This window comes from Wyeomyia smithii, chromosome 3 (genome assembly GCF_029784165.1).
Source record: "Wyeomyia smithii strain HCP4-BCI-WySm-NY-G18 chromosome 3, ASM2978416v1, whole genome shotgun sequence".
NCBI lineage: Eukaryota > Metazoa > Arthropoda > Insecta > Diptera > Culicidae > Wyeomyia > Wyeomyia smithii.
The window spans coordinates 102,338,163-102,359,786 of NC_073696.1; the positions used below are offsets into that span (position 1 = coordinate 102,338,163).

Sequence of the window (21,624 nt, forward strand, 5' to 3'; positions counted from 1 at the left end):
AATCCTCTGCAATAATGATTTTGAGCTGAAATTGTTATGGAATATTGTTACATGTTGTTTGTAATGTAATTGATTAGGAAATTATTGATTTGATGAAAGATCAAATACTTCCTGCTAGCAAACGAATAAAAAGCGACACCAATTGTTCTTCGGAAACAGATAATATCGCTGTTGAAAACTTTTGACATATACATATACTCAGGGGTGAGTAAACATCATGGATAATAACTCAAAACTGAGTAAACATGGTAATTATGAAAATTTGAGTAAATGTTACTCAATTTTCCAGTACCCGATAACTCACTTTTTGATATTTTGCATAAGAATACCAAACTGAGTAGATCCTAATCAAATTAGAGTTAAAATAAAGCAGCGTGTATAATACAGTTGGAATTATTGCAAACAAATTTCTGGAATGGAAATATTTCATCAAAGCTACGCGTGCTGCCTTCTTGTCAGGCGTATTATTTCATAAAACACGAATCGGTGCTATCGATTGACATAAACAAAAACAGCTGATCCAACTCCTTTTTCAACAAATTTGTTTGCCGCAACATGCGATTGCTAACCAGATATTGTGATTTTAAAATATTAGGAGGAAAACGTTCGTTTTTCGGCAGGAAGAAGTGAGTAACACAAGCAGTATCAAATCATAATTATACACTGCATTCAACAGGTACGATCTAGGAACATGCAACCTTGTCGAACCAGGGATAATTTCGCCGGAAAGAGCGGTTCCTGACCACATCGTTAAACCGGATTATTACTTTGGTTACAAACCACCGGGCTCGGATGATGGACAGCCGGAAATAAAAACTGTGGACCAAATTCACGGCATGCGAGAAAGTTGCCGGCTAGCTGCAAATATACTGAAAAAGACTTGCGATATCACGAAGGTATTTATTCTTAGTATTGTATGTCCATTACTTGAGAAGATACATGTTTTAGGAAGGCCTAACTACCGATGAAATCGATGCTTATGTGCACAACGAAGTAATCAAAGCAAATGCCTATCCATCACCGTTACGATATATGGGATTTCCGAAGTCGGTTTGCACATCGGTTAACAATGTGGCATGCCACGGAATTCCAGATGATCGTAAACTCATGAACGGGGATATAATTAATATAGACATAACGGTTTACTATAAGGGATATCATGGAGATTGTTCTAGGACAGTTCTGATAGGCAACGTCGACGAACGAGGGTGCCATCTGGTGAGTTCTACGGAAGCAAGTCTCAACGAGGCTATTCGATGCTGTGGTCCAGGACAAGCTCTGTGCGTTATAGGAAGGACGATTTCGAGGTTCGCCAAGCGCAGAAAGTTAACTGTGATGCCGGCATTTTTGGGACACGGTATCGGAAGCTACTTCCACGGTCCACCTAATATATTTCATTTTAGTAAGCGATTTAGTGAGTTGTTTAGGAAAGATCTGTTATCTATTTTTGTTTCAGAAAATGACTACCCAGGTACAATGCTGCCCGGTATGACATACACCATCGAGCCAGTTTTGACGCTGGGTGACATAGAGGCAGAGGTACTTGAAGACGGCTGGACCGCTGTATCGGTTGACAACGCTAGGAGTGCCCAATTCGAACATACAATTCTGATTACCGAGGATGGTTGTGAAGTGCTCACTCTGCCGGATTAGTCAACCGAAAATATCGAAATGAATTCTATTGCTCATAATGTTCATAGTTCTAAGAATATTGTATTAACTACAAAAAAAATTCAAGCCTTGTCGAAAACTCAAAGTAGATTATCTCGAAAACTTATTTATTCAAAAGATTTTTTACGGTGAATAAGATATCCCAAAAAACTTTTCATCGTAATGGTAGTAATGAGGAATAACGCCTCATAAATTATTGATTCAAAATTTAGTCAAAAAATAATTTAGTCTTTGACTACAGGAAAAAGACGCTTCTCTTCGAAGAAAAAACCTAGTTCAAAACGTTACCATGTGAGCTTACTAACTAACTATCGCTTATAGCGACATCAGCGGCATTACTGACTGCTAAACAAAATTTCAAAATAATCGATATTTTTCTGAACGAAGAAATCATCATCGAGTGGTACGTCTGTTTGTCTGATTTGACTTTTTTTTTGAGAAAACAAATTTTCCGATTTTTGAAAGTTGGGTTTTTTTTACAAAAAATATTTTGTCATAAAGTAAGGCGTAACTCTAGATGCAAAATACAGTAGGGGTCTTCACATCGAGCTCGTAAACAAATACCCAGCCGTAAAAATACTCACCTGCATTGACGAGTAGTGGAAGATACACTGGGTATACTGGGTATTCGTATACGAGCTCGATGTGAAGACCCCTAGTGTGTAAAATACAGGATCCAAGGATCGTGTGCAAGACGATTATTTAGAAAACACTAAGGCGACAATCATTAATTGGGTTGTTTAGCTATATCAGTTTTTTATATCATCTGAAAGATTTGCATTTTCTACGCAAAATGTGATTTTCAAAAATTTCCTTTCGTTGTCCTTCAATTTTTAAATCACGAATTAAATCTGCTCGAAATCGCTCCACGAAACTACGTAACGAAACTGTATTGTTGAGCTATGTTAGTTTTTATATAATTATCATTTTAAAAAGCTGCGTTTACTGAGAAAAACGTGATTTCTTAATTAATTCGTTCGCCTTTGAGTTTTGAATGAAGGATAAAAATCGTTCCAAATCGCTTGAATTGGGTTGTTTAGCTACTCACGGATTCCTAATTTTTATATATCAGCTAAAAGAGTTCAATTCTCTGAGCAAAATGTGATTTATTTTAAATTTTATATCATTGTCCTTCGATTTTTAAATGAAGATTAAAAATCGCTCTAAACCGCTACAATGACAGTTGGTATATAGGCGAAATGCCATTGTAGCGATTTCGAGCAGTTTTAATTCGTGATTTTAAAATTGAAGGACAACGAAAGAAAATTTTTGATAATCACATTTTGCGTAGAAAATGCAACTCTTTCAGATGATATAAAAAAACTGATATAGCTAAACAACCCAATTGGGTCCTTAAGCAATACTAGTTTCTATATATCCTTTGAAAAGGCTGTGTTTTCTGAGCAAAACGTGATTTTAAAAAAAGTTTATCATTTTCCTTCGATTTTTAAAAAAAGAATAAAAACTGCTAGAATTGTTTTAAATGACAGTTCACCAATATGTGGTATATACGAGGGAATGCCTTTTCCTATCCCTCGCTGTACATTCGACAGAGTATAACATCGAAGATACAAAAACATCAAAACTGATACGAAAACGTCAAACCTGATACGAGAACGTCAATGTCGGTCGAATTGTTTCACTGTTTCGGTTGGGGCTCAGCCCTTGTGATTCTTAAGTAGACGCGGTAGACACAGTATATTCAGTTTTTATCCAAAAAAATGATGTAATCAAAGTAAAAAAAACTCTTCATGATTTATATATGAGCCTTCCGTTCGAAAATAAAAGGACCAGCAAGATTTTCGTTTATACGGCAAACAAGCAATAAAAAAAAGAAGAGCAAAAACATTGGATTTGACTTTTCTATGTTGTACTCGATGTTATAACTCATAGCACATTCCCTCGGGTATATAGGAGAACTGTCATTTAAGGCATTTCGAGCTGTTTTTTATTCTTCACTCAAAAATCGAAGAACAACGATAACATTTATTTTTTAAATCACGTTTTGCTCAGAAATATGCACTCCGCAGCAGATATATAGAAATCAGGAAATCATGTAAAACTTTAGGACCAAATTGAGTTGTTTAGCTATTCACGGATTTCTGATTTTTAAATATCATCTGAAAGAGTGTAATTTTCCGAGCAAAACGTGATTTTCTAAAACTGTATATCATTATCCTTCGATTTTTAAATGAAGAATAAAAAATTCGCTCTAAGTCGCTACAATGACAGTTGGTACATGGGCGAACTGTCATTGTAGCGATATCGAGCAGATTTCGAGTAGTTTTAAATTGTGATTTAAATAGCAAAGGACAACGAAAGAATTTTTTTTTAAATCACGTTTTACTTCGAAAATGCAGATCTGCAGATGGTGTTGCTTTTACGTGCGTTATGTCAGCGGTTCCGAGCTTCCTGTCAAAATTTCGTTCATGAATTGAGTTCAGAAACGTCTCGTAAAATGGTCTATTACAGTTAGTACGTACACTGTAAAAAATCGACTCGCTACAGCCAAGTGGATTCCACTTACTTCCGTGCTAAAAGATGAAACATTCCATATCTATGTGGAAAACACTTGCGTTTCAGTTCACAGCACAAAATCAAGTGTCTTACACTTTGGTTTGCCATGTTATGCATATCAAAATCAATCATTTTACTCAAATTTTAACGCGTATCTACGTCAAGTGCCAAAACACGGTAAATACCGTGGATTCCAATAAAAATCGATATGGATCGACATAATAGAATGATTAGGTTCGTTTATTGCAAGAGGATGGCAGCCCTATCTAAATTCTACACGTTTGACAGTAGGCAACATATCGGGGCTTTATTTTAAAATAAAGCCTCGAGGCAGGCGCCCAGCAAAAGTTCCATATACTTTTCACTTCAGTCGGGAAGACTCTTCACTCACTCAACATAGAAAGAGATAGCATGTTGCCATCCCCCTGGTTTATTGACATTCATATGTAAAGAGCATTAGGGGTTAGTGTGCGATTTATTTTCAGTGTAGGCGAACGTCATTCAAGCGATTTCGAAAGGTTCTAATTGGGTTGTTTAGCTATTCACGGATTTTCGATTTTTATATATCATCTAAAAGAGTGTTATTTTCTAAGCAAAACGTGATTTTTCAAAACTTTGTATCATTATATCATTATCATTAAATGAAGAATAAAAATTCGCTCTAAATTGCTACAATGACAGTTGGTATATGGGCGAACTGTCATTGTAGCGATTTCGAGCAGTTTCAAATCGTGATTTAAAAAGCGAAGGACAACGATAGAAAAAAATTTTAAATCACGTTTTACTTTGAAAATGCAGATCTTTCAGATGATATAAAAAACAGATGTAGCTAAACAACCCAGTTCTTGATTTAATATTCGAAGGACAACGATTAAATTTTTTTGTAAATCACGTTTTGTTCAATAAATGCAGCTGTTGCAAATAATATTTAAAAACAACCACAGGTAAAAAAAACTCAATACGTTTTGATTAATCCATTTTCAGTAGAACTTTTCTGCTAGAAGCTGCTCAAGCATTTTCCACATTCACCAGTATCACTTGCTACACTGGTAACCCTTACTGCAGCCCAAAGAAGCAGCTGTCATGTCGTTGGAAACGAACATAATTTTGTTTGCAATTTGTTGACGTTCGGTTGTTTGGCAAAAGTTGTTTATTATCGGTAATGGGAAAAGTTCGCTAGATGTATACCAAATAAAAAATAGAAAAGACAGGCGCGCTTTCAAATTGCTTGTACAAAAATTGTTACTGAAGTAAAAATGTTCAAAAATACCTTCCAGTCCGGGTTTCTATCGATTCTGTACAGTATCGGTAGCAAACCGCTCCAAATTTGGGATAAAAAAGTACGAAACGGACACATCAAGCGTATCACCGATCAGGATATTCAATCGTTGGTGCTGGAAATTATCGGAACCAATGTGAGCACAACGTATATCACTTGTCCAGCCGACCCGAAAAAGACATTGGGCATCAAACTACCATTCCTGGTGATGATTATAAAGAATCTGAAAAAATACTTTACTTTCGAAGTTCAGGTAAGCCGGCTTGTACATAACCTTGCGAAGATAGATCTCGTTTGTTAGGCAGAGCTAGTTAACTTTGCCTCGAATGACGGTAAAAATCGATTTTAAAAGGGATAGATTGTGCTTTCGTAGTACTGCGAATAACTCCGTGCATGGTTCCAGCACTTCCTGCTCGTTGCCAAAACAAACTCCCATATGTGGAATAATTTCATTAGAGCACATACACATGAAGTGGGAATGTGTAACTAAATTTTTTCCTATAAGTAACAATATTCTTATAACTAATGCATTTATTTTAACAAAAATGATTAGAACCCCACTTATAGTAGTTGTAGAAAATTTTTATTTTAAATAATCAGTAACAATCGAATGAACAATGTTGCCTGCCTTATATTAGCGTGTCAGCGAAAATGTTGAACCCTGTTTAAAGTGTATTGACTTGTTTAGTGCGTTGCCGGGGAAAACGGCTTTACACACAGGGAATGGGAAAAGTTTCTATTTCCATGCTGCCCAACAAACAAATGCCCTGTTTTTGTCCGTTAATTTTAATTGGCAGTTTTCCTTGAGCTATATTTCGCTGCGGTCGCTGTCGTGTATATTAACTGTTTTTTTTTCTTTTCTACCGGATTGCTTATGTATCTACTTTCTCGGTTTTTTTTTGCAGGTCCTAGACGACAAGAACGTCCGACGGCGTTTTAGGGCAAGCAACTATCAGTCAACTACCCGAGTAAAACCATTTATTTGCACGATGCCCATGCGGCTAGATGAGGGGTGGAACCAGATTCAATTTAATCTGTCCGACTTCACCCGTCGTGCTTATGGAACCAATTATGTGGAAACACTCCGTGTTCAAATACATGCCAACTGTAGGATACGAAGGGTATACTTTTCGGATCGCCTGTACTCTGAGGATGAACTGCCAGCAGAATTCAAATTGTTCCTACCCATTCAGAAGCCCCAATCGAAGGCAATTGCTCAGCAGGCTTGCTAACCATGCGTCGCTGTGTACACCTATTGTTTTATTTCGAACGAAACAATGGCAAACGTCGAGACTTTCACTGTGAAATATCCATTCTTAATATTTCAATCAACTCTCCAATAAAATATGTTCAATGCACGACCGTATTCCCAACAAATTTTATGATTAAGCAACCAGGATGAATGAAGTGTCCTTATTATCTAAAAAATAAACCGGAACAAAATTAGAAGTAAAAATACACTTCCAATATCATGACATCGATCAGGATTATTGTTCACGGAACGGTCTCATTCACGCTCTCGTTTTAAAATATAGAAAACCGCGCGCTCTTGTGAAAGAGATGTTATTGATTTTCCACGCACCCGTCATTGTGCAGGTTGGGAAAGTTAAGTCTTTATGGTAAAGTGTTTTTATACACATAAAAGAACTAATATTGTAACGATATAACGTCGACAATTTTAGCTGTAGCCTAATAAACGTTTCAACTTCATACCTAACTTAGAACACTGTCTGCAGGTTTTATTTTACTTAGCTGAAAATTGATGACATTATTCTTCCTGGTGCGACTGTTGTACATAGTAGATAATCAATCTTGCATGTCTGGCAGATTATTCAGTAATGCCGGAAGAACAACGTGTCAACATATTACGTTTTAGTGGACTTTTAGGCAGCATATGATAAAGTCGATCGAGACCAGTTATGGCAAATAATGCACTCCGGTTTTCCGGATAAACGATTTATTAAAACTATCTGGGATCTGTTACGTGTATGTAAAGGAGACACTCCCGAATTCCTTCGAAGCGCACAAAAGGTTGAGACAAGGAGAAGGACTAAGATTTTCAGCAAAGGTAGGCAACTCATAGGCATAGGCGCAGACAACCTCGACGTTATGAAGAGAAACTTTGCGACGGCGAAGTCAATCTACGCTAAACTAAAAGTGGAGATTAGGTGAGCTGGACTAGAAAATAATGGGTCGAAAACCAAGTATATGACAGGGAAAGACTCGTTGTGATATCGTTCGGTAATACATTTTTAATAGTTAATAAAGTACCTGATTGTTTGTTATGTTACATACTAGGTGAGGCATCGTAACAAAGTGGCGACGAGGCTGTAAGTAAAACCGCACCGGTCGTTTTCCACTTTCTCGCGAAAACCGCTCGAAAAAGTTGCGTCGTAAATTACCCACGTGTTAAACATGGTGCTACCGCAACTTATACCCGCACAAGGGAGCAACCCTTCACGGAAACGATCATGCAGATCCTCTCCAATCAGCAGGCCCTGATGAGCCGGCTAGAGGAACAAATGCAAAGCATCCAGGATAACGTGCAAAACATCAATCAGAGCGAGCTAGTGCAGGATTCCTTAGCGAGCAACATTATCGAGTTCGCTTACGACCTGGTGAAAGGCTGCTTGTTTCATGCGTGGTTTGCCAGGTACAGGCTTCCAAACACGACGACGCACAGTGGCCGGAAGCCGGACAAAACTCAAGTTCTAATTATTGATATTTTATAATTTTTTCAAAGTTCTACTTTTTTGAAAAAACGTGTTTTTCGAATATCAAGTTAATTGGATTAAATTTGAATTTTCGAGAGCACTTTAAGCGTTGTTAAGTCATGTTATTTCAATGATTTTTTTCGCTCAGAAAGCACATATTGGGGTTTACTTTAACTAGTAAATACTTACCTAATTCTTATTTGAATTCAATGCGATAGGTTGCATTTTGAAGATTAATAATCAGAATTGTATTTCGTGTTGAATGTTTCATATAATTCATCATAACTTTTGTAAAATGTTTAAATTCCTATTGAGTGGTCTGAAAAAAAAACTTTTTTTTTGCGCAAATGTGTGCTGTGCGATCTGACCCATCGGTTCCCACAGGTCGCATAGTATGCATTTCATAGGAAATTTTCTCTACTTTTCGAATATTAAGGTCTATTTTTGGCCCTTTCTGCCCCGCTGAACAAAAATTATAATTGAAAATAAATTAGTTCGAATGAAGGCGCATGGTGATTTGTGAAAGTTACGTTGTTTTACAGAAGTAGTTAGTAGTTTCATTCAATTGTTCCAGAAGAACATCATCGGCTTACGTTCAAATGTGAAAACAAGGTAAAAGAACACATGTAATTATTTTAAATTTACATGAATATTCATTTTTCATACCAATGCATTAGGTTTTAACATTTTACTCGTCATCGTCAGTGTCATCATGACTGAAAATTAATAAATCTTCTATCTCTTATGTGAAAGCACTTTCCGATTTGATGTTGTGTCTAAGACTCGGAACTACCGGATCTGACGCAATTAGCAGCTTACGAAATATGTCACCGATAGTTTTCTCACGTGATCCTTTCCAGGCATTTATTTTCTCGTGTTTTCCGGATTGCTTTATTCATGCTTTCTTGGGCTTCTTCCGAAAGTTTGCCAATGGGACTCGAAGATTAAACGATTATTTCACATCCTCGAATTAGTAATTTGTGTACTGTTGTTGAACATCCATACAATTTTACGTTATAATGAACGGTAGCGTTGGACTTGAATTTTGATGCATCAATTCTTTCGCCACTCTAAATCGTTGCTAGCAGGGCTTGAAATCGCTGGATTAAATTTAAATCGACTCCTGTTATCTCCAAAGGAACTTCTGCATTGGAAAAAACGTCTTGCTGTAACACCGTTATTGCTATTGCCGAAGCCAGCGTGCGTTTTGTCGACATGTAGACCAAGTTTTAAAAAATATTTTTTTTGAATTCGCTGTTTGATGCTGTTGAGCTGATCGATGTTACCTGTTTTCAAATATTGAGAATAGGTAATATTTCCATTTAATTCTACTCCGAAAATTTATTATGAAATTTAAGTTCAGTTCAATACTCAATATTATATATACTATTCTCACCTTAGCTGAATACAACTGGATCATCAAACATAACAAAAGATGGGTATATAAATGAATAATGATATACATAAAAACACTACGACGTAATTTCAGTCATAAGAAAATTTTAATTGCACTTTAGGGAGATATTTTTCCAACTTTTTGAATTTTTGATACCAAAATTGAATTTTTCATAAAAAAATCAACCTAATATAGATTTTTCTGCTTTTTAAATTAACATTTTGGGTTTTGTCCGACTTTTGTTCAAAGACCCGCCATTGTGCGACGACGCGAAGGTGCGGCTACTGCTGCGAAAGCTCAACCCCACTGCACACGAATGATACACGTCATTTATATTTCCGAAACTCTCTAAGAAATTTACCTCCGAGGAGACCGAAAAGCACCGAGACCGAGGAGCAGAAAAAGAAGTTCGGTGGCAACTCATCCGACATACCGAAGTCTCCGTGTTGGGCGTGCGGCGGAATGTACTACTCCAGTGAATGTAATTTCAAGATGCACAAGTCCCGCGACTGTGGCCGCACGGGCCATAAGGAGGACTACTGTTCCTGTTTCACATCCAAGTCAAATCCGAAACCATTCAAAGGGATGCAGAAAAACCTAACCTACCACCCCTACCACGCAACAAGGATTGTGACTGTCAACAATGCTACGCGCAGCCGGCACTATGTGGAGACAGCGACCAACGGAGTTACAGTCGAAATGCAGCAGGACTCGGGCTCGGACATCACGATTATATCCAAGCAAAACTGGATCAAAGTCGGGGCACCACGAACGTCTTCATCGGATTGTAAAATTCAATCAGCTTCTGGGGACAAGTTGAACATGTTCCAGGCTATCTGTATCATCTGCGAAACTCACAATAGAGGTAACTATTACGTTTGTTGTGCTGACCTTCTTCTGAATGTTCTAGGCTCAAATCTCATGGACAAGTTTGGGCTCTGGGACGTTTCGTTTTCGTCGTTCTGCCAGTTGGTCGGTAGTAAACAGCCGGATCAGCAAGTGATCGACATGAAAACAAACTTTGCCGATGTTTTCATTGCGATTAGTGATGGAGCGCATGCACGAAAACTCAAGTCCATCTCACATTGACCACTCGGATGCCTACCTGCAAGAAGCGCTCGACGAGGAAAACAGAAAGTTCGTTACCATCAACGCTGACAAAAGGCTGTATCGATTTAGGCGGCTCTCTCCCGGTGTCAAGTGCGCACCCGGTGCCTTCCAGAAGATTGGCCTGCCATGCACATCTCCGTACCTCGACGACATTTTAGTCAGTGCTCGCATCATCGAGGAGCAGTATCAGAACCTGAACTGTATTCTGCAGCGTCTTGTCGTCTGCAGACGCGTCGAGCAGGGTCTGGTGTACGCCGTTACAAAATCCCACCGGATGATCTACGGGAGGCAGTTTGTTCTTAAGACCGATCACAAACCGCTCTTAGCAATCTTCGGGTCGAAGCGTGGAATTCTTCCGTACACTGCCAACCGCCTTCTAAGGTGGGCACTCACCATGCTCCGGTATGACTTCCCTATCGAATTTATATTCACGGACCATTTCGGGCACGCGGATATCCTCTTCCGCCTGATTAATAAGTAAGTTTATCAAGCTGAACGAGGAATACATTATTGCGTCGCTAGATGTCGAAAAAGCCCTCTGACTTAAAGTCTACTATTCCATTGAGTATCTTTCCATCACGTACAAGATGATTGCAAAAGACCAGGACCGGAAATATTGCAGAAATTAATCGAGGTCGTGCAGAAGGCAGTTCTTCGCACACTGAGATTCGCAGTATGTTGCTTGTAGGATCGGACCCCTCGGTTTTAGCTCTACATCGAGAGAGCGGGAGAAGAGTTGAACGAAAGCTGGGCCGAGACGAGAACTAGAAAAGTGCAGTGCGAGTGCATTAGACGCGAAGTTTCAACGCATAAGTTTAAATAAATAAGATAGATACTTAACTATTGTATTGTGATCTACAACTCAATTCGAACCCCACATTGCTCACCGAGTTTTTTTATACATTCGTCCCGAAAAAGCTGCAGCAAAAATGCTACAACTGTTTTTTATTGCTTTATTAAGTCAGCGTTTAGCCACAGGCTGGTTCGCCATCGTCTACAACAACTGCACAGGGGTCATTCTTGAACCGACCGTATGCGTTCACTGGCCCGGAATCTCGTCTATTGGCCCAACATTGGTATCCAAATCACGGTGCTAGTACATGCCTGCCAGGAGTGTGCCTCAGTCGCGAATATGGACACCAGGACGATACTCGAATCGTGGCCGATCTCTGAGAGTCCTTGGCAAAGGTTACTCGCTGATTGCGCTGGTCCCATCGACGACACATACTTCCTCCTAGTGGTGGATTCATAGTCTAAATGGCCGCAAATAATTCCGACCAAACGCACTACCACCGTCGCTGCACTGTCGAGTCTGCGAAAGATCTTCGGAAGATTCGGTATGGTTCACAGCTGACTAGCGACACCTTCGAAGGATTTCGCGAGGAAAACGGGATCATGCGTCCCGAAAGAGCACCGTTCCACCCTCAAAGCAGCGGACAGACGAAACGCTTCGTTGAAACCTTTAAACGGACGATCAACAAAATTCAGCCTAAAGGGGAAGACTTGGACGAAGCACTTGATACATTCCTTATGTGCTACCGTCCAACACCCTGTCGTAGTGCGCCTGAAGAGAAGTCACCTGCCGAAGTCCTACTTCCGGTTTACCAAGACCGTCAATTCAACGCGAAACGTGGTGCGAAAGAGGACAGCTTTGAGGTAAATGAAAAGGTGTACGCGCAAGTGCACCACGGTCTCAACTGGAGCTGGATCGCCGGAGAAGTCGTAGAGCGAATAGGTCGAATCATGTATAGTGTGTGGTTCCCAGAACGCAAACGGTTAATCTGTTTACACAGCAATCAACTACGGAAACGATTTGGCGAAAATGGAAAACCTAACCAAGCTGAGGCAAGCATACCACTAGACATCCTGTTAGATACGTGGAGTTTTAAACCATCGGAAGATTCTGCTACCGGGGATAAACCCTGGACAGAGCCACCGCCACCGGAACCGGGTGGCTTGGGTGAACTGCAGCAAGAGTTCCTGTCTGAATTTGTTGAACCATTTCATTCGGCACCAGAAGGCTCAAACACCCCGCAGTGAGATTTTCTGACTGAGCTTTTCGAATCGTCGAATCAGTAACGTCGTGCTCGAGATTCACTGCCTCGGGTACCGGATTTCAAGGAACCACTCCTAGGCTCTGGATTGAACAACGCTGCTTTTCAAAGAGTTAGCATCAATTTGAAAAGCTTGTTAATGCATGCATGTTGTGCCCTCTTGCACTCACGGAGGATATATTCGACCGGATGGCGAAATGCACGATGTTTAGCCATATTGACCACTCGGATGCTTACCTGATGCTGCTTTTCAGCAGATCATCGACGCCATGCTCAGTGGCCTCCCATGCACATCTTCGACCTCGACGACATTCTGGGCCAGCTTCTTGATACGGAAGGCATTCGCCTGGACCCGGACAAGGTAAGGACAATCGTAAACATGCCGTCACTGCCGTTACAAATTCAACCGGATAATATACGGAGGCAGTTTGTTATTCAGTCCGATCACAATCCGCTCTTAGCAATCTTCTGGTCAAAGCGTGGAATTCTTCCGTACACTGCCAACCACCTTCAAAGGGTAAAGTATGACTTCCGCATTGAAGTCGAAGAAGTCCTCTGCAATAGATTCAATGCCATTCCATTGAGTATCTTCCTATCGCGTACAAAACGATTGCGGAAGAGACCGCTTCGAGTAGTGGGCCGACGCCAGATCCGACCGCGTCTTCCGCCTCATGGTATTTCTTGAAGAACGACACAACATCCGGTAGACACTTCGTACTATAAATACCTTCGTTGACAGCCAGTCCGAAGCGAAAAAAAGCAGCTATGATATCCCCTTCTCGCTGATTGTCAGCTACAGCAGCACATTTTTGGGGAACTTGTTGTGTAGAAGAAACTTCACCTTGATACTTACTTTCTTCGTGAGGGAAGTAAAATACAAAGTGCTCTGTCAGTCGTTACTGTTGGGATTAATTACTGGAATTACGAGAGACGATTCAAAAGAGGATATCTGGCAACAGGGTTTCGTGAAGAACGTTAGTAGAGAGAACGGGTCGGAAGCGGCGTGTGTTCGAAGATCCCTGGGAAAATATAGTTCAAAGATTCTGAAGTTACTACGTGTATAATTATTAATCCGTTTATTGCGTGCCTGATCCTTATTCAGTAAGTTAAGATCATGGGCGCAACTACGGGGGGGTTTAGCCCCCCCTAGAATTTCCCAGAGAATGATTGTATTCAATATATATACATTCCATACTACTTATCAGAGCATCAAAATCAACACAAATTGAGATGTCGTCATTCATTGGCTAAGAACTAGTTCTGCACCCAGGATCGATTCTCAACCCTTGCTCTCTTACTCACTTTACCAGTCAGACGAGAGCTGTAGTAACTCGTGCTGTATCAAGAAGTCGCCAGTTTACTCGGTTTTGGGCTGTGTTTCACCAGTTCCCCAGACGTCTCATCACTCGCAAGTCTCTTTCGATCTGGTCGAGCCATCATGCACGCTGCGCCCCTTAATTTCTTGTGCCGGTAGGGTTGCTGAAAAGAAGTGATTTCACATGGTTGTCGTCCGGCATTCTTAAGATGTGACCGGCCCACCGCAACCTGTTGTCTTTCGCCAGGTGTGCAATGGGGTTCTCTCCAAGCAGCGATTGTAACTCATGGTTCATGCGCTGTAGCCATTATCCGTCGTCCACTTGTGCTCCTCTGTAGATAGTCACCTTCTGTTCGCCGATAGGCACCTTCTGTTCGAAAATATCAAAAGGACTTCCATAGAGGACTACCGGTTATCAGGGTTTTGTAGTTTTTTGTATCGAAGTGGTCATGTCCGATCATCACCGTGATTGGTGCGTACGTTTGTAATGTCTGAGAAGAACGGGCCGTCGTTGAGAACGTGGTCAATTTGTTTTGCTGTACGTTGGTCGAGGAAAGAAGTGACTTTGGCTGTGCGGGCCGATAACCGGCTTATATAAGGCTATCCTTCCGTTCATGTCCCCAACGACGATCTTGATATCTCTACGCGAGCAGCTATCGTAGAGTTTCTCCAGCTGTGCGTAGAACGCTTCTTTCCCTGCATCAGGTCTTCCTTCGTGAGGTCAGTGCACATCGGGAATAGTGTGGTTGTGGAACCGGCTCTTAATTCTCAACAAACACAGCCTGTCGCTGATTGCCTGCCGCTTTGGTGGTACTGTGCCTTGCGGCGTCAAATCCACCGTTCCTTCTCTACTTTCAGGCAAAGCTCCTGGAGCGCGACGATGTCGAAGTTGCGGGGTTCTTGCTGATCCAGCAGAATTCGGTCGACATCCGGGTCGTTAAGCGATCTACTGTTACATGTACTGAGCTTCTAATCGTCGTCCTTATTTCGTCGACTGGGTCATTGCCGATTGTTCCGGTTCGTTTTGAATTCTTGATTCTCCGTAGTATGTTTTTTTTAGTATGCTGCCTCACTAGGGCTGCGATACCTAGTCTCGCGACGGAGCTGCCGCCATGGATGTAGCTGGCGAGACACCGCATTTCATAGTTCAACCATCCGGTCCGGATCAGTCGCTGTTTGAGCCGCCCCTAGCCTGTGGGGTGGACGCGCAGACAAGCTGCTCCCCAAGTAGCAAAATTTGTTTCGATAATGAACTTTGTGCATCACAGCAACAAATTCTTATGCGAAATTAAGTTGCAGTTACATCTCAGTTTCATATACAATGACAAAAAAAGCGCAGGAGATGGAGCCAATTGCAACATTTTCGTTGTTTCAACACAAGTTTCAAGAATGAAACCGCAATGTGTATGAACTTATGCATGGAATTCGATAACAACATGGTAAATGCTGCATTGCATGTTCATGGCTCAGTTTTAAATATTGCTTCCCTTATCATGCCAATGCAATGGTCTTTACCAGTTTTTAATTTGGCTTCTTCAATTCATCAGTACCTTAGCGTGATAATGAAATTCAAAGCAATTTATCATATTTCGTTTAGAGACCCACACTTTTTGGACGACTTCTAGTCCAAGCACCCAAAAGTTACAACGCAGTAAATAAGCTCATCTCAAAAACAAATATAAGGCGAACGATCGAGCAAAAGTTGCTGTTACATGGCTTCTGAACATGACAGCAGCTTTTAGAAGTATTTTTGTGTGTTTGTTTTTTGTATCTCGCAAGCATCACGTTGGCAACCTATATGCTCCACCCACTAGATCTATTCAGTGATGGTTAGGTTTTCAAATGCCGTTTATACGGTTCAACAACAAATCTATCCTCGCGAATTACGTTGTTGGTGTGGAGATTTTTGAAGCAGCGATGCAACTTCAGTTGTTGCTTGTTTCTTTACAATTGCATCGTAGTAACAAAAAATGTTTCTTAAAACCTCGGAATTTCATTAGTGCAACAAATGATCACAATTTATTTTTTTATTATGTTTCAATTGTTGCTTGGGTCTCTAGGAGAACAACTACCCCACCGGTTTACCGGTTTTTCCTTGGTTGCTCGTATCCCAGTTGGTACCACGTGGAGGTAGGAATAGGGCAATATGCCTTGAACCACACTGGGGTCTATTTTAATCTAACTAGTACGGGTGAACTGTTAAAAAGCACTGCCCAGCCGTTTACCAAATCTAGCTCTCCTCAATATCGAATCATTGTTGCTGAAAGAGCTTGGCGTTGACGATGTGTTCAAGATATTCAGTACATCTTCGGAGATTCTAACCCGAAGTGATTTTTTTCTGCTTTTACGATACTATTTTAAGCGTTATTAAATAAGCATATTCAAACTCTTTTTTCTTTTTTTCAAGTGACATACATGAAAACTAGCCCCCCCTAGAAATTTTCCTTAGTTGCGCCCATGGTTAAAACCCAACATTTGGCGACGAGGATCAAAATCGAAGTACGCGATAAAGTGAGAAAAGGAAAAATATGTTATTTTCTTTTTGTTTCGAATATTTGCTGTAGGTTTGCTGTGCTCAGTGGCGTCGGTTTGATGTTAGGAAATTGTAGCGCATCGGTGGGGCCCCGACTCCGCTTATTAGCGGCCACAGGTAAACAGCTTGAGAAAAGGAATAAAAGAAGTGTTTGGATGTGTTGTCCAATCAGAGTGTTACTAAAATTAGCAGCATTTTTCTCCAACAAAGAGCGGGAAACAGTAGCAATACTCAGAGGGAGAGATATGCGAAGAAAGTGTTGTGAGCCAAACGAACATGTCAAAATTCGAGCCAAACGAACAAGAAAGGTGATACATTGAAAGGTATTGCAATAAGGTTCAATAATGAATATATTTATTTTTACACGTTATTCATGTTTTATTGCTAAAACATGAATTGAGAATGCTCCAAAGTTGCTTCATCACAGTGATTTTTAACTGGTGGTGCACAAACCCTTTGTATGGTCTACAGAATAATAATAAGAGTATATAAAATCAAACATTAACATAAAATTTAACACTTTCTATGACCTATTCTATATTTCTACCTTTCTATGACGTGGTGATCAAGTGTCTCGATGGATACTTTGAACCTTTTCGTCGTAAAACTTACGAGCGTCATTTGTTTCATCAAATCACGGTTTGCCGATTTCGTGATGCGTCTACGGAAACAAATCGCTAGTTGTAGTTACCAGTCATCATTAGTGGAAGAGTTGATCGCGGACCGTATAGCTCAAGGTTGTTCCTCCGAGGATTTGCGCATTAAACTTATGCAAAAAGATCGTTCGCTTGAAGAAGTGGTTGCACTGGGAACTAGCATGGCTGAGTCCTCGGATCAGTCAAGAAAGTTTCATAACCATCCGAATACGGAATACCACGATGTCAATGCTATTGCAGACCAGCGAAAATTAATTTTACGGTACAAAGTTAGATTTAACGAGAGATTTCGTAAGCAAACGGAACGTTATCCAACATCGAATGATCGTTTTATATGTTACAGTTGTGGAAAACGTGGACATATACAGAGTAGTGCTGAGTGTCCTGCCAAACACAGTAAGTGTGCCAATTGTGGAAAGCTAGGCCATTGGGCCAAGCGCTGTTATTCTCGTGAACAGGCTCAAAAACGTGTCGTCAGGAACCACACCCAGGTAAACCAAAACCCAAGCGAATTCGTGCTGTCACTGAAGAAAGCGAAAAGCAACAAGGGAAAGATTACATTTTCTACGCGATGGGACGGAATGTGTTTAACTTCAAGATCGCGGTGTGGAGATTCCCATGAATATTGATTCTGGTGCGGATGCAAATATTCTCACTAAAAGTGTTTGGGAACAGATGAAATAGGAGGGTGTGGAAATACTGGACTGGTTTGTTACGTTGGTCGGTTTGTGCCTGATCTGGCTTCCCGAACTGCATGTTTGAGAGAACTACTCCGAACTGATGTACCGTTTAAGTGGACTCAAAAGGAGAGTGCAGCGTTCAACGCAGTTAAGAACGAAATCGGAAAGATAGAATACTTGGGATTATTTAACCCTAAAGATTTCACCAAACTCATAACAGATGCCAGTCCTACAGGTTTAGGAGCAGTTCTGCTTCAAGAAGACTCTCACGCGCAGATTAGAGTCATTTCGTATGCCAGTAAGGCTTCAACAGATTTAGAGAAGAAGTATTTCCAAACGGAAAGAGAAGCTCTGGCGCTGGTATGGGGGGTTGACAAATTCAAGTTGTATTTGCAAGGTACGCGATTCACACTACTGACAGACTGTAAAGCACTAAAGTTCTTGTTTAGTCCTAAGTCTAAACCGAGTGCGAGAATTAAACGGTGGGTTCTAAGATCACAAGCTTACAAATATGACATCGAACATATCCCTGGGGCAGTTAACATTGCTGATGCCCTCTCCAGGCTCTCAGTGGCAGCTTCATCACAAGATTCATTCGATGTATCAGGTGAGGGTTATATTCACAGTATAGTCGAAATTGCAGTACCATACCATACCATTCGCCGAAATAGTGGAAGAAACTGCAAAGGATGAAATAATTCAGGCAACGTTGCTGGGACTTCAAGACAACTCGAGATTTTCAAACGAATACAAGCCATTTGTAAATGAGCTCTGCGAGGCTGAAGGAGTTCTGCTTCGTGGGAACCGGATAGTCATACCGAATACACTTCGCGATCGTGTATTAAAACTGGCTCATGAAGCTCATCCTGGAATAGCAGCGATAAAGCGCAGATTAAGACAAAAAGTTTGGTGGCCATCGATCGATAAACATGCGGAAGAGTATCTCAAGCGGTGCAAACAATGTACTTTAGTATCGTCGCTAGGTCCTCCAGAGCCACTGCGAAGAATTAGAATGCCAGAGAAGCCTTGAAACGACATTGCCATTGCCTTCATGGGACCGTTGCCTTCAGGCCACAATTTCCTAGTTATGGTTGATTATTATAGCAGGTTTACAGAAGTAGTTGTCATGAAACAGATAACCACTAAACGAACTGTGCAAGAATTTCATGAGACTTTCTGTAGATTTGGGATACCGGAAACTATAAGATCAGACAACGGACCGCAGTTTGTGAGCAGTGAGTTGAAAACTTATTGCAGAGAATACGGTATAGAACTACGTCACACTACACCATACTGGCCACAAGCAAATGGTGAGGTAGAACGTGCCAATAAAACCATACTGAAACACTTGAAAATCAGTCAAGAATCTAACAGCCATGATTGGATATGGGATCTGCGAGCATTTTTGCTGATGTACAACTCAACACCACATGCAACAACCGGAGTGGCGCCATTTCACCTAATGTTCGGGCGGATTTTAAGAGACAAGTTACCGACATTACAAGGAAGTACAACTGACTTCGAAAAAGAAGAAATACGGGACCGAGATTGGACCCAAAAACTCGAATGCTCAAAATACACTGACAATCGTCGGCGTGCAAAACCATCAAAAATAAGGGAGGGGGATATAGTAATTACTAAAAGAATGGTTAAAGACAACAAACTCTCTACAACTTTTAGACCGGAAGAATTCAAGATCACAGATATATCGGGATCCGAAGCAACTCTTCATTCAACGGAATTGGATCGGGTCATACATCGAAACATTAGTCATCTGAAACCATTTGGAACTAGACCAATCCCAGATGTGGAAGTTATGCAACAATTGCGGAAATCACCTACTCTTCAGGAGATTTCGAAGACTTGTACTAAGGAGGATCAGCAAGGACTGCCAGAGCGACCATCTCGCACCCTACGGAAGCCAGGTTACTTGAGAGAGTATGTAGTACAGGAAGTTCAAGTCGATAAAGTTTAGGGGGGATGTTGGGATTAATTACTGGAATTACGAGAGACGATGCAAAAGAGGATATCTGGCAACAGGGTTTCGTGAAGAACATTAGTAGAGAGAACGGGTCGGAAGCGGCGTGTGTTCGAAGATCCCTGGGAAAATATAGTTCAAAGATTCTGAAGTTACTATGTGTATAATTATTAATCCGTTTGTTGCGTGCGTGATCTTTAATTAGTAAGTTAAGATCCTACAGTTACCATCCAGGGTGACACAGGTCTCGTCGTTCATAACCACCGCCACGTCGTGATTTACCGGGAAAATCGATTTGATCATTCTAATTCAGGCGCTGCCACTGCGTCATTACCTGCAGCTTCTAGACTAGTGAACGGTACTGCTGCTTCTTGACTTGTATGTCCATGTTCGCCAGGCACTTTTTCTTGACCTCCCGGCCAAGCGCACGCAGCGATGTAGCCACTTTTCCCTCGGTCTCCCTCTTCAGCATCCTTTGGAGCTCCTTGTCGCTAAGGGTCGTCGACCGTCCGGAATCGGGGTTTCTTTCAATGCTCTGATTGTTATCCAATAGTACCAAGATGTAGTAGATGCCGGAACGGGCGTATCCGGTGTCCACAGTCGCAAAAATGAAAACTGAAAAAATCTCCGTCACTTGTGCATGCTCCCTTAATTGTTTGTACATACTCGGTCCATCCTCCTTTCGTAACACATACAATGTTTGTTCAACACGTGTTTCAGTTTCTGTTCCTGCTACGAAACACTTATAACATACATAAGATTTATAAGCGTGTTTTCACTTTTTCGAAATGCCATAAAAATTCGCAATTCGGAAAGACTATGATTTCTTTTCATTGTAAACATTTGTATGAAGTTTTTTCCAGTCTTTATGTTTTCCAAATTGTTGAAATTGTTTCACATCAAAATCGCAAGACTATTGAACTTATTGTAAATTTTGATTGAGCTGATACCAAGAAATACACTCAAGATATTTTTGTAGTTTTGATTGCTCCATTTTCGCTCGTTTATGTCTTGAAAATCAATAACCATTCTTTGAACACTATGAGGGATTTCTCAAGTCATCTATTTAATATATGAAAACCTGATCTCATCGACCTAGTTGTCGAACTCCGACCAATTTCAAGTGTAGCATGATTGATTTATTTGATTGTTTTTTCGTTTACTATTTTTTTACAATTCTAGTCGAATCTTCGGGTCGGCACTGATAATTGTCACCAATTGTGTGTTATACGATCAACTGATTTTCTTTTCTAGGTCATAGATTATTTACGATACCTATCTGCTGCTCAATTGTTACATGCTTTTACGAGCACCAGTTGTAGACGGAAAAAGGAAACCGATAAAAACTGGTAATGTTCGATTTCTGTTTCTTCCTTGATTTATGAGCGCAATGTGATCTTACGAGCAATTTTTTTCACCGCTCAGATGAAAACACTAAAGCTCGTCACAATAATTACAGGTGATCAAGAAAATACAGAAAAAAGGCACTAAATGACACTGCAGAACTGCTACGAACAGCCGGCTGTCATAGGCCATAAGCACTTGTACCCGAATGCCGATCACTTTTTCCTTCACTATTCCGGGATCGGATAACTCGAACCAGCTCACCTACATTCGGCGGCCAAGGAAAATCGTATAGTTTCCTTTTAAGGTTAATGAGCTAAGTGGAAGCTAATCGATAAACGTAGCATTCAACTTGATGTGGAAAAATGATGTTCGTT

The 21,624-nt window shown here is 40.6% G+C and overlaps 2 protein-coding genes across 2 annotated transcripts; both read left to right on the forward strand.

Moving 5' to 3' along the window:
* Positions 1-466: 466 nt before the first annotated feature.
* Positions 467-1,764, forward strand: LOC129729855 (methionine aminopeptidase 1D, mitochondrial). The gene is made up of 4 exons (XM_055688703.1): positions 467-626; positions 677-896; positions 949-1,402; positions 1,457-1,764. The coding sequence occupies exons 1-4, from the start codon at positions 556-558 to the stop codon at positions 1,651-1,653; spliced, it is 942 nt and encodes a 313-aa protein (XP_055544678.1). The 5' UTR covers positions 467-555; the 3' UTR covers positions 1,654-1,764.
* Positions 1,765-5,264: 3,500 nt separating this feature from the next.
* Positions 5,265-6,833, forward strand: LOC129729531 (cilia- and flagella-associated protein 20). The gene is made up of 2 exons (XM_055688162.1): positions 5,265-5,720; positions 6,373-6,833. Exons 1-2 carry the CDS (start codon positions 5,445-5,447, stop codon positions 6,697-6,699), a joined length of 603 nt encoding a protein of 200 aa, XP_055544137.1. The 5' UTR covers positions 5,265-5,444; the 3' UTR covers positions 6,700-6,833.
* Positions 6,834-21,624: the final 14,791 nt, after the last annotated feature.